This window comes from Rhinopithecus roxellana, chromosome 10 (genome assembly GCF_007565055.1).
Source record: "Rhinopithecus roxellana isolate Shanxi Qingling chromosome 10, ASM756505v1, whole genome shotgun sequence".
In the NCBI taxonomy this organism is placed as follows: domain Eukaryota; kingdom Metazoa; phylum Chordata; class Mammalia; order Primates; family Cercopithecidae; genus Rhinopithecus; species Rhinopithecus roxellana.
In genome coordinates, this window is record NC_044558.1 from 136951637 (window position 1) to 136964362 (window position 12726).

The 12726-nt window shown below is 37.4% G+C and overlaps 1 protein-coding gene across 1 annotated transcript in view; it reads right to left on the reverse strand.

Moving 5' to 3' along the window:
- Positions 1-12726, reverse strand: part of OVCH1 (ovochymase 1) — an 87406-nt gene that overhangs the window by 53957 nt on the left and 20723 nt on the right. The window contains 6 exon segments of the mRNA XM_010357022.2: positions 652-847; positions 1292-1364; positions 7429-7609; positions 8658-8732; positions 10694-10822; positions 11860-11953. Coding sequence (XP_010355324.2) covers positions 652-847; positions 1292-1364; positions 7429-7609; positions 8658-8732; positions 10694-10822; positions 11860-11953 — 748 coding nt within the window.

The following is a 12726-nucleotide window of genomic DNA, read 5'->3' on the forward strand; positions in this document are numbered from 1 at the left end:
ACATACAGAAAGGAAATATACAAAGAAAATGATCTTATGGTATAAGAAGCACAAAACAAATATCAACCCATTCCGATCTTTCACTGTTTCACTAAGCCTTTAAGAGTTCTATACCGTAGACAGGGGTGAGCAGACGACAGCCAGTGGATAAATTCTATGCCACCCCCAAACATGGGCACAATCCATGAAATAAGAATGGTTTGTACATTTTTAGGTGGTTAAAAAATACCCAAAGAATGGTATTTCATGACACATGCAATTAAATGAAATATAAATTTTATAAATTAAGTTCTGTTGGAACCCATTCTGTTACATATTTCCAATGGCTGCTTTATGCTATAACGGTAGACTTGAATAGTTGTGATAGAGACCAGATGACCTGCAAAGCCTAAAAGGATTATTATCTGGCCCATTACAGTAAAGGTTTGTTGACTGCTAATCTAGCCTATTTATAATCTAAGTTACCCTGAAGGAAAAGTTTTAAATAGCTCATTCTCTATTTACTTGCTGATCTATTACAGCTAAATAAAACATGGTTTCTATCTTTTAGAAAGAAGAGGGGCTGAAGCGGATGCTGCTTGATATCATTTCCATGACTTATTTTCAAAAATAACAACCGGCATTAATGTTTAAGAAACAAAAAATGCTTACCTCCACTGATGCTTCCCCATCCGGTCACAGCACAGATCTCTGAGGAAAACGGAGGCTCTGTGCTGTGTGGGAGACATACTGGCCTCACTGCCGAGCTGTACTCCAGAGGATAGCTTAGTTGTATTAGGGCAATGTCAGAGTCATAACTTAGTGTGTTAAAGTCTTCATGCGCCATTATGTGTTTGGCCCTTCTCACCTGTATCAGTGGCAAGTAAGCAAATTACATGGTAAGAAAGTCAAAGAATCCAGCTACCTCCTTGTTGATGGTCCAAAATAATCCTAAATCTCTGCACTTACATACCTAAGCAATGAAGAAGACTTTGTATTAAATATAAAAGAGCAATCTTGGTTTATAACCTGCAGGAGGCTGTGAACCACCTTCTGGATAAAGGTGGTGCTGGAGAAACAAAGCTTTGCAAACCTGTGTCCTTGGGCCTAAATTTGCAATTCCGACCTACTTCATGTAATTCTCAAGTGAAAATGTAATTTCAAATCACATTTTTAAATGTGGGTATAAATGATAAGTGTAAAAGAGCTCTAGGAGATTAATAACCAATTACATATTTTAGCTAAAGGTATTCCTTGGCATGTGACAACATTTACAGTACAGGCAGAATGACCTGTAAAAACATTTTTTCACCTGCTCTGTTGATTCCTTCAGGTTTCTGTCATGGTCCCCAGCAATAATGGTCCAGGAGAGTGGATTATTCTTCCTGGAGACAGAAGAACAGTGAAAGTTGGACATGAAAACACGTTTGTAACAGTTCGTTCTCACACTGCTATAAAAGACTACCTGAGACTATAAAGTCTTTTGAAGACTTTCTGAAGAAAAGAGGTTTATGAAGAAAAGAGGTTTAATTGACTTACAGTTCTGCATGGCTGGGGAGGCCTCAGGAAACTTAACAATCATGCGGAAGGCAAAGGGAAGGCAAGCTCATCTTATCACGGCAAAGCAGAAGAGACAGAGCAAAGGAAGCCACACGCTTTTAAACCATCAGATCTTGTGAGAACTCACCATCAGGAGAACAGCATGAGGGAAACCGCCCTGCCATCATCTGGTCCTACTAACACGCACTGCACAGTTCAGCGAGGCAACAGTCCCCTGTCCGATTGCCTCTGTGATCTCCCTCCCAGGGAAGGCATATCGTGCCTCCTGATCTATGTGAAGAAGAGCTCTTGATCATGTATCCTGCCCCTTTCTTTTGACCATAAAGTGTCACTGGAAACTTTGCCAAATATTACCAAAGCCTTTTTTAGGTTGAGGAGGAAAAATGAAAATAATTAAAGCTTTATTTCACAGTGATGTTAAGAATATGTTTAAAAAATTACACCTGTGACAAGGTAGCTTTTGGTCTATATTTTACTGTTCGATATTGCCAAATTATGATCTCACTGGATAATATCTCAGATTTCCATCTTCTGTTAAATCAGAGTTATGAAACTAAAGTTCAAAGGAATTTATCAGTTTGAAAATTGGCAAAATTCAACTATTGCGTTAGAAATCAGAATGCTGATTACTTTTAGGGGAATGATGACTGGAAGAGGCACAAGGGCGACTGCTGGGTACTAGTTAATGTAGTGTTTTGTTTCTCGATCTGGGTGTCGGTTACATGGGTGTTCATTGTGTGAAAAGTTCTGCATACTTCTGATATACCTCAAAATGATGTTAAGAAGTTTGAATCAATATCCATTAATTTACCATATCAAAATCTCTAGCTTAAAAAGTGTCTGAGGAAAGAGTCCCTCTACTGGAACCAATACACTGTCACTTCTACTTGGAGACCAACTCTTCCATTTTTTTTTAACACTGTTTCTTCAGGAAAAGTAAAGTTACTGAAATTATTTTTCAATATACCTCATTCAAAGGTAGAGATTCTTAATGCATGTAGGCACCTTCTCCCCAGTCATAACCATGCTCATTTCAATTCCTTGCATAATGGGTTTGACTTACTCATGTGTTTCAGTATGCCTTTTTTAAGGGAGCTAACTCATGTGAAGTACTTGGCAAGTACCTGGTAGCTGGTAATGACTCCATAATGGTAGCCATTATCATTCTTATTATCTGCCATGCATGCTAATGAAAGGATTAAACTTTTTCAAAGTCACCCTCTAAATAAGTACTTAGTAGTGAAGAAACTTCTTAAATCTACTCCACATCTTTATATAGAATAAAGTGTATACAATACAATGAAGTAATAAAAATGATGGTAGAGTTGATAACGTAGACCACAGTTTCTTGTGATGTTTTACATGTACAGTCATCAAATATCTTTCAGTTTAATGGAGAACACTGTAAAAATAAAACACGACAAAGCCACATATACTTTATGATACCACAAAGCTTGAGATTTTTCCAGTAGTGGGAAAATAGCTCAAGGTATCAATTGATGGATTTCTTCACCTTTTCTTCCCCATCTCCCATATAAAATTTCATTTCTTATACTCTTAGGATCTTATCCCCAACCCAACAATGGAGAATGTGTCACTTACAGCTATGGAAGAAGAGAGAGCCACCTGACTTGATCACAGAAAGAAAGTCACTGAAGTTTCAGTAGCTGATTTAAATTTTAGACAAAAGAGTCACATATATAATTGCAAAGTGAGCTTGGTCTCCAAAAGTAAGTTAAAAGTCCCAGTGAGCACAAAATCCTGTGTGGAATTAACAAGATGAGAACACCAAATTTTCCTAAGTGTGGAACACCACCATCAGGAAATGCTCAGGCCTTGCACCAGACTTAAAGAATCAGAAGCTCTCCAGGTGATTCTGGAGTATGTTGAAGTTTGAGAATTAATACTAGGGTCAACTAGTGCCAGGGAAGCTAAAAGGCAGGGCACGTGTAGGAAATAGGGTTTTTGTTACACCAGCATATTAGTACACTCCTGGTGTAAAGATCCACAGACTTTAAGGATTAGATTTAAAAAGACATTTCACTGGTCAAATAACTTAGGCAACTGTGAACTATTAAAAAACATGGCACATAGACATTTACCATACCACTATAAATGTAAGATATAATGTTATGTGCAAAAAATGTGATATATACAAATACTATAAAATATATACATGTATGTTTAAATATTACTAGAAAATCAGACAATTGAAACATTCTTAACATTGATGACATCTAGAGAAAAAGAGTGTGTTAGATAAATGGAGAGGGTAGTTTAAGCTCTTACTTGATAATCTTCTCTAACTGCCTTTTTCCCCAAAAACATTACTATTATAATACATATTTTTAAAGAAATTAAGAAGAAATTAAATACAAATTCTCTTTGTGACTAACAAGTGGCTCGCAGACATTTACAGCTGTTTATTAATTTCAATTGATTCATCACGTGGAATATCTATCTTGGGAAGAATAGGTTTGTTACATTCTGTATCTTGCTGCAAGGCGACATGGCTCATCACATACATTTCAGAATAGACCATGTAATTTGAAAAGGGAATCTACCAAAACTTTTTCTGTGTCTCTGTACTCAATACTAATATTTTCTTTTCTAATACATTAATTTTAACAAATTAATCAGCTACTCATGAAGCATCTTTTCCATGGTACATTCAATGCACTTTGATAGAATTCTTAAAAAAAATAGGTTTTTATAAGGGAGAAAAGGCCTAGACAAAAGCAAGTGGTACTGAATTAGAGTTGAAAATATTGTATGAACCCATGTTTAGCTTGATAATAGATACAGATAGATATGTTTATATACATGGGTTAGTATACATACCTATATTTCCTAGCTCTGTCAGCTGAGAGGGCCTAGAACCAACGATGTGCTCCTAGCAACTGGTATGCCCAGCATCAGATCATGATTTGTCATACCCTTCCCCAATAAAATGAACCAGGGCCCCTTGGAGAAATGGCTGGTGCAGGAACTGAGAAGGAAATACACACGGCAGACCTGGAGTATCTTGCAGTATTACAAAATATGAGGGAGTATCAAAGAGACAGAAGCCAAAGGCTGGTCTCTACCTCTGAAAGAGCTCACAATGGCCAAAGCTGGAATAATTTGAATGTGGGCTACCTTTACTGACTTGTTTTCCAAGAGTAAGTATGGAAAGGGGGAAAAATGTAACTTTACATTAGAGAAACCTGGTAAACACTACCTCAGCCAGATGGTCAAGGTTAACATCAGTGATAAGTCATGTTGACTGCATGTACCCTTGATATATGATAAGAATAGTACGCTACTTCTGTGGTCTTCCTCCCCTAAATCCATAACCCTAGTAAAACCTTGACAAAAATGTCAGACAAACTAAACTGAGGGACGTTCTACAAAAAAAAAAAACAGATGAGATCCCCTCAAAATGACCAAGGAAAGTCTTAGAAGTTTACAGCCAAGAACAGCCTGAGGAGAGTTGACAACTAAACATAATGAGCTGTCCTGAAGCAGCAACTACAATGACCTTGAGACAGGAACAAGCTCAGCATATCTGAGCAACAGAAAGGCCCATGAGGCTGGCCTACTGGGAGCAAGTGGGGAACTGATCAAGAAGGGGTCAGGGAAGCGGGACATAGTGGGTAACGCCTGTAATCCCAGCACTTTAGGAGGCCAAGGTGGGAAGATTACTTGATCCCAAGAGTTCAAGACCAGTCTGTGCAACATAGCAAGACCCCGTGTCTACAAAAAAGCCCAAAACAACAACAACAACAACAAAAACAAACAAACAAAAATCGGGCATGGTGGCATGTGTCTGTAGTCCCAGCTGCTCAGAAGGCTGAGGTGGGAGGATCCCTTGAACCCAAGAGGTAAGACTAGAGTGAGCTATGATCACGCTACTACACTCCAGTCTGTGTGAGAGAGAGACCTGTTCTCAAAAAAAGATGGGGGCAGGGAGGCAGGGAGTGGTTCTTGACCCTCTGCACATTAGAGTCATTTGGGAAGTTTTTCAAAAATACCAATGCCCAGAAGAAGGGATGGCTTTAACTAGTCTGGATTGAAAACAAATTACAGTTATACACAGTCACATGGCTTAATCTATACAAGGTATTATGGAGATGAAGTAAGACACAAGAATATAAACTACAGTTCTGTTACATAAAGATCAAAACCAAGAAAAACCAAATCATATACTGTTTTAGGGATACATATATATTGAAATTCCCCAAAAGCAAAGGTATGAATACAGCATTTAAGAAATTTAGCATAGCATTTTTTTCTCTTTTGATTTTTTTAAAATTTTAAGTTCTGGGATATATGTGCAGAATCTGCAGGTTTGTTATATAGGTATACATGTGCCACGGTGGTTTGCTGCACTTATCAATCCATCATCTAGGTTTTAAGCCCCACATGCATTAGATATTTGTCCTAATGCTCTCCTTCCCCTTGTCTCCTACCCCCTGTGTTTTTCCCCTCCCTGTGTCCATGTGTTCTCATTGTTCAGCTCCCACTTATGAGTGAGAACAAGCATTGTTTGGTTTTCTGTTCCTGCGTTAGTTTGCTAAGAATGATGGCTTCCAGCTTTATCCATGTCCCTGCAAAGGAGATGATCTCATTCTTTTTCGTGGCTGCATAGTATTCCATGGTATGTGTGTGCCGCATTTTCTTTAACCAGTGCATCATTGATGGGAATTTGGGTTGGTTCCAAGTCTTTGCTATTGTGAATAGTGCTGCAATAAACATATGTGTGTATATGTCTTTATAGTAGAATGATTTATAATCCTCTATGTATATACCCAGTAATGGGATTGCTGGGTCAAATGGTATTTCTGGTTCTAGATCCTTGAGGAATCGCCACGCTGTCTTCCACAATGGTTGAACTAATTTACACTCCCACCAACAGTGTAAAAGCATTCCTATTTCTCCACATCCTCTCCAGCATCTGTTGTTTCCTGACTTTTTAATAATTGTCATTCTGATGGGTGTGAGATGGTATCTCATTGTGGTTTTGATTTGCATTTCTCTAATGACCAGTGATATTGAGCTTTTTTTCATATATTTGTTGGCCATATAAATGTCTTCTTTTGAGAAGTATCTGTTCATATCCTTTGCCCACTTTTTGATAGGGTTGTTAGTTTTTTTTCCTTGTAAATTTAGCATAGTATTTCTTGAGAGGGATTCTAAGGCATCTTGAAAGGTAAGTATAAAGATTCTTCCTAAACTGGATGCTGGCAATACAAATGTTCATTTAACATTAATACCTATTCTTTAAACTACAAATATATTATGTATATTATTTCATATAATGGAAGACTTCACAATTTAAGAACATTTAAAAATTAACCAAAATTTTAGTTCCCCAATAGTGCAATAATCAAGGTGGTAGGTTATTCTATTGTGCTTTCCACTGACATGATCCATATTTGCAAAGGAACAATCCTAAACCAATCCAGTGGAAGGTGGCTTGTGTGGTAAGGCATCTGGAATTACTAACAACCAACAGTGGAACCATGAGCACTTAGCTTAAAGATTAAGCTAAATGGGAATGTGAGAGGAGTCTTCAAATATAGAAAGAACTATCACGTGAAAGAAGAACCCAACTTAGTTTTGGAACTACAGTACATTTAGAGCAATGGATTTCTGCAATCGGGAAGCAGACTTCAGCTCTACATAATAAGAGATCTCTTTAAATGGGATGAGCAGTCAAGATTTGATTAACTTTTCCTTCACTGACATTGTTTAAATATAAGCTAGATGGCTATGCAGAAGAAACACTAAAAGCAGATTTTCATTTTAGAATTAGTCTGGATTGATCTTAGCAGTCAGCCTTGTGTCCTAGGCATTACTTATAAATGCGTGTGCTAAATACGTTGGTAAAATACCAGTTTCACTCACGATTTCACACAGTGGGCTGCGGTCAGAATCCACATTGGGTTGATGATGGCACCTCCACATTGGTAATCGCCTAGAAACCTCAGACCCACCTGCCATGGCCAACAGTGGGGGCAGGCTTCTTCCCCTCCTGCAATTCTTCTGGAAAGCCACTGGGGACTAAATGGAGGGATGCCACAGACATCTATAGTAAAGAAGATGAAATCAGTGACCCATAAGGTTGCAGTGATTTAGAGCACATTCCTCCAATAGCTTGCCATAGTTAACAGTAGTGATTCTCAAACATCAGATAGGCTTAATAATAATGACTCCCAAAACTCACCTCTGAAAAATCTGATTTTAAGAAGCCTGCCCAGGTGACTATGCTAGGCAGCCAGAATTTTAGGGACTGGCCTACAGAATTTTATTTATTCATCTAGCAAAATTTATTTAGTGCTTGCCGTTTGCTAGGCACTGTTCTAGACATTGGTGATATATTATTGGTGGAATAGAACAGATGATACAAATACTGGCCCTCATGGAACTTATATTCTAGTAGGAAAGTTTCAAGTTTGTTAGGAGAGTACATAAGATTCTTCATTATATCTTCTTGTTATAGTTCTCATTCTCACAATATGAATCCACGTACTAATCCTCAAACATATCAAATTTGCTCAGGCGTCTAAATGCTGTTCTCTTATCAGGAGCTGGTGAGACCCATAGCCCAAGTGCTAACCTCCAGGAAGCCTTCTCCAATCCTCCAGCAAGAGGCAGATATTTTCTTCTCTAATAGCTCCTTATGCAACTTTCTATTCCAGTCCGTCAACTTAAACATATTCAATACATGCATGGGGAACAATGAAGGATCATAGTATCTACCCAGATGCCTTACAGCATAAGAAAATTAAAAGATGCCAATGTGAATTCAAAATTAAAAAACCTTTGTTTTCTCCCTTTGTCCCACACTGACTATAGAAGTCATTTTAGATATTAAATTTGTAGAGGAATAGACGAGGACAAAACATTGCTTTATACCCCTTTCTTCCTAACCTAAAGCTTATTTGTTCTTCCCTCTACTTATGAGTCTAACTATAAATCCAAATAGGACTCGGACGTTTTATGGACCTAAATACAAGACTCATTCTTCTTCACTGTGGAGTTATAGCAAATGTAAGACAAGGACTTTCAAAAGAGACATCTAGTTAATGAAGAAACAAGATTAAACAGATAGTAATAACGTGTCGTCAACTCACCATGCAGAATAGCTTTTACAGTAGATACAGGATTGTTTTGGGGAGGTAACATTGGTTCAATTTTGTTTAAAGACTCTGTAGAAGAAAATAAAATTTTAATGGAAAGTAATTAGAGAAGTTGCACTAACTGACCCCCCTTGCTTACCCTGGTAAATCATAAAACTACTCTACTGTAGATCTCACTAACACCACCATTCATACACTAGATGCCAGATCCCAGAAATGTGATTTCTTGTATATCTCTTAATATCCCTGTTGCATCTGGCTCTTTGAAGTACTTCTTCCTTCCTTGGTTTCTTGATGTTAATCTCATGGTTTTCCTTATATATTGATGGTTGTCTGTTTTCAATATGTCTTTTTTTCAGGATCTCATTGTTTAGCCTGAAAATATATTGCCAAGGTAATTTTCATTACTCTATTTTTATTCATCTACATGTAGATGACTTCTAAATTTCTCTCTTCAATCTAAATCTCTTTCCTGAATCCTAGACCTAAGACTTTTAGATATCCCCACTTGGATTTCCCACAAGCTAATATCTACACGTCTTAAATTGAACCAAGTGATTTTAAGAGTCAATATAGTCTTGTTCTTAACATTTCTCTGTCATCTAGTGGCTTCTACCATTCACCTCACCATTCAAGCTAGGATCCTGAAAATCATATTTGTGACAGTTAATACTGAGTATCAACTTGATTGGATTGAGGGATACAAAGTATTAATACTGGGTGTATCTGTGTGAGTGTTGCCAAAAGAATTTAACATTTGAGTCAGTGGGCTGGGGAAGGCAGATCCACCTTTAATCTGGTGGGCACAATCTAATCAGCCTCCAGCTAATATAAAGCAGGCAGAAAAACATGTAAAGAGAGATGGGCCTAGCCTCCCAGCCTACATCTTTCTTCCGTGCTGGATGCTTCCAGCCCTAGAACATTGGACTCCAAGTTCTTCAGTTTTGGGACTCTGACTGGCTCTCCTTACTCCTCAGCTTGCAGATAGCCTACTGTGGGACCTTGTGATCATGTAACTTAATACTTAACACACACACACACACACACATGATCATGTAACTTACATGTGATCATGTAAGTTAATATTTAATAAAAACACACACACACACATATATATGAAGGCTTCCTTCATATATTCCATCCCCGCAAGGGTATATATAATAAAACAATATATAAAGAATAAATTCTTTACAATGATTTTCTTAGTACTTTTCTTGCATATAAGTTCATTCGTAATCTTCCAGATTACTCTGGAGTCAGAGAGACCAAGTTCTGACTCCATCTCTTGCCAGCTGTGCATCTTTGGGAACGTTAAGTCAACTTCTCAAAGCCTCAGTTCCCTCACTGGTGAGAGGAGAGCAATGCACATAGCTCCTATGTATGTAAGAAGGAATAAATGAGGTAATGCATGTGAAATGCTCAGTGAATACCTGCTACAGAGCAAATAATCAAATGTTAGCTAGCTGTCCTGTCACTCTGGCACTTATAATTTAATGCCTCATGTTCAACAGGATCTCACTCCTGCCTTTCTTATCGTTCCCTCCAAAACTCAAAACATGTTGAGTTATTTGTAGTTTTCTTATACATTGTCCATTCTCTTTTGTTAGGGTTTTTGCATATGATATTCTTTTTGTCTGAGTAGCATGTACTTTATCTTCCAGAATGCCAGGATACCTAGGATACCTGTTAATTCTTCAAAACCCCCTAACTTGGTAAAACAGAGCCAGTCAATCTCATTTCTGAATTACCTTCTTTAATCCTAATTATCTTCTTGCTGTGTGTGGCGTGTGGAATCTTTATGTTCCAGTGGATGCCATTTATTGAGCATTACCTGAGGTGCTTCCTAAAGCACAGATTCCTGGGCCCTATCCCAGATCTACAGAATCTAGGTCTCTGGGGGTGGATCCAGAAATCTGCATTTTTGTTATGCTTACTGAGGGGATTGCTATCCTACATTTATGTAAACACGGCTAAATAATCTTCCCTGTAACCGTTTTCATAAGCAAAAGTCCACAAGTGTTTATACTCACCTGAGGGCAAAATGGTAAATCTAGCTTTGAAGCCCTGCAAACGATTTTTACTATCACTTTTAAAGTAAATCACCATCATGTTACTAGCATTGAATACTGAAGTGATGGTCAACATTCCACAAAGTTTAGCTGAAAGATTTTGGGAAAGTTTGATTTCTAGTTATAATTTTAAAAAAATCAGAACATAGAGTAAAATAATCACCCGATTTTCTAATCAACCACTTTAGTTTTCTCCAACTTTGATTCGTATGCATACCCTTACATCTCATGTGAGAATTAAATGTTAGTTTCACAATAACAATGCACTGTAATTTCAATTACACAGAAAAAGCTCTAAAATAAGGACATTTGATTTCCAGTATGCATGGAAACTCAATTGGTTATTACTTTGTAGACAATAAGAAGAGGTGAGTTAAAAATAATAAGAAAAAAACCCACCCAAGTTGGTATATTCCTTTTTCCAAACAGGACATAAGCATACTTTATAAAAGAGGTAACACTTGAAGTCACTTTCATGGAAACCTCACACTATACAAGCACTGTTCTGCAGAATCATGGCATTGTGCTCTCACTAACCTGCCCTTAATGTCTAAATAAATATTCCAAGCCAATCTATAATCCCGGTCTCTAACCCACACAAACATCCAGCTGAAGGACAGATACTAGGTCCTACAAAAGTGGTTAGAGGGCTGGACGTTAAATCTTCAAACTCAGTAAATTGTTAGGTCACAACTAAAAGTATATTTGAAGTTTTAAAAGTCTTAAAATTGTTATACCTACATAGAAATTATAGGTTTTGGTTACTTTTCACAAATATCAAAATATTAGCAACAGAAGGAATACAGAAAAAAGGAAGCTTTAAAATTTACCTTAAATAACTGCCAAAAATGTACTCACTATTACCATTTTATCCTTTCTCTGGGGACTGCCTTTTCACTTTACATGTAGTCTGAAACAATCTTTACATTTTGCACATTTCCATTAAAATGGAATGCAAATAAGTTGCTGGCTCATAGGTTTTAAAGCTAAAGTTGTATGGCATTCTGAGTTTCCAGAGCAAGAAATTCATATTCCCACTCTACCTATGGTATCCAAGGAAGTCAGTCCATGTTGCAACTACTCTGATTAGTCTAACACTTTCATATTTGAAGGTGAAGGCTACCTACCGAACTTGTGCTTTTCTTCAGAATCACCATAAATCACAACAGCATCATAAATATAGTTTGGACTAAGTTTGACTGTCAAGTCCTCAAATGTCAACTGTAAAAATGAAACATAACCAGGGAAATGGTCAGAGAAAAGAGAAGCTTAAAGGGTTTTCCTCTGCGTATTTAAAGGCTCTTTGTCACATCCTCATATGCTTTCACATAGAAGTGTAAATAATTGCAGTCTCTTTGAAGGGCAATTTGGCAATGACTACCACGTTTAAACGTGCAAACCCTTTGACTCAGCAAGTCTACTTCTGGGAATTATACATATCCACATGTGTCCAAAGACTGGCAGATATTCATGACACCACGGCTGGTATGACCAAAGACTGGAAACTCAATAAACATCTGTTAATAGGGAACTGGTTTAATGTGTTCTAAAATATCATGCAATATTTTATGCAGTTATTAAAAAGAGTTCTGTGGGCTCATCTGGAAAGATCTTTGAGATATTTTTCAGTGAGCAAGGCATTGCCAAGTAGCATAAGTACACACACACACACACACACACACACACACACACACACACACACACACACAAGTAAATGCTCAAAATACCTCCCAAGGACACTAGTAAGTTATCAGTGTTTATCAGTGTTTGTCTCCAGGGGTAGAAGGGGAATCTGATGACGAGCCTTACTTTTCATTGTATATACTTTTAAACCACTGAAAGTTTTCAAAACCACACACAGAGATCTCTTTTCAGAGTTACAAAAAAAAAAAAAAAAAAAAAAAGCATATGGCAAAAAGAAGCTCCTAGTCATAACAGCAATTTAACAATCCAGATGAATTAAGTTCTGCCTAACTAACTTAACTCTATCCTCT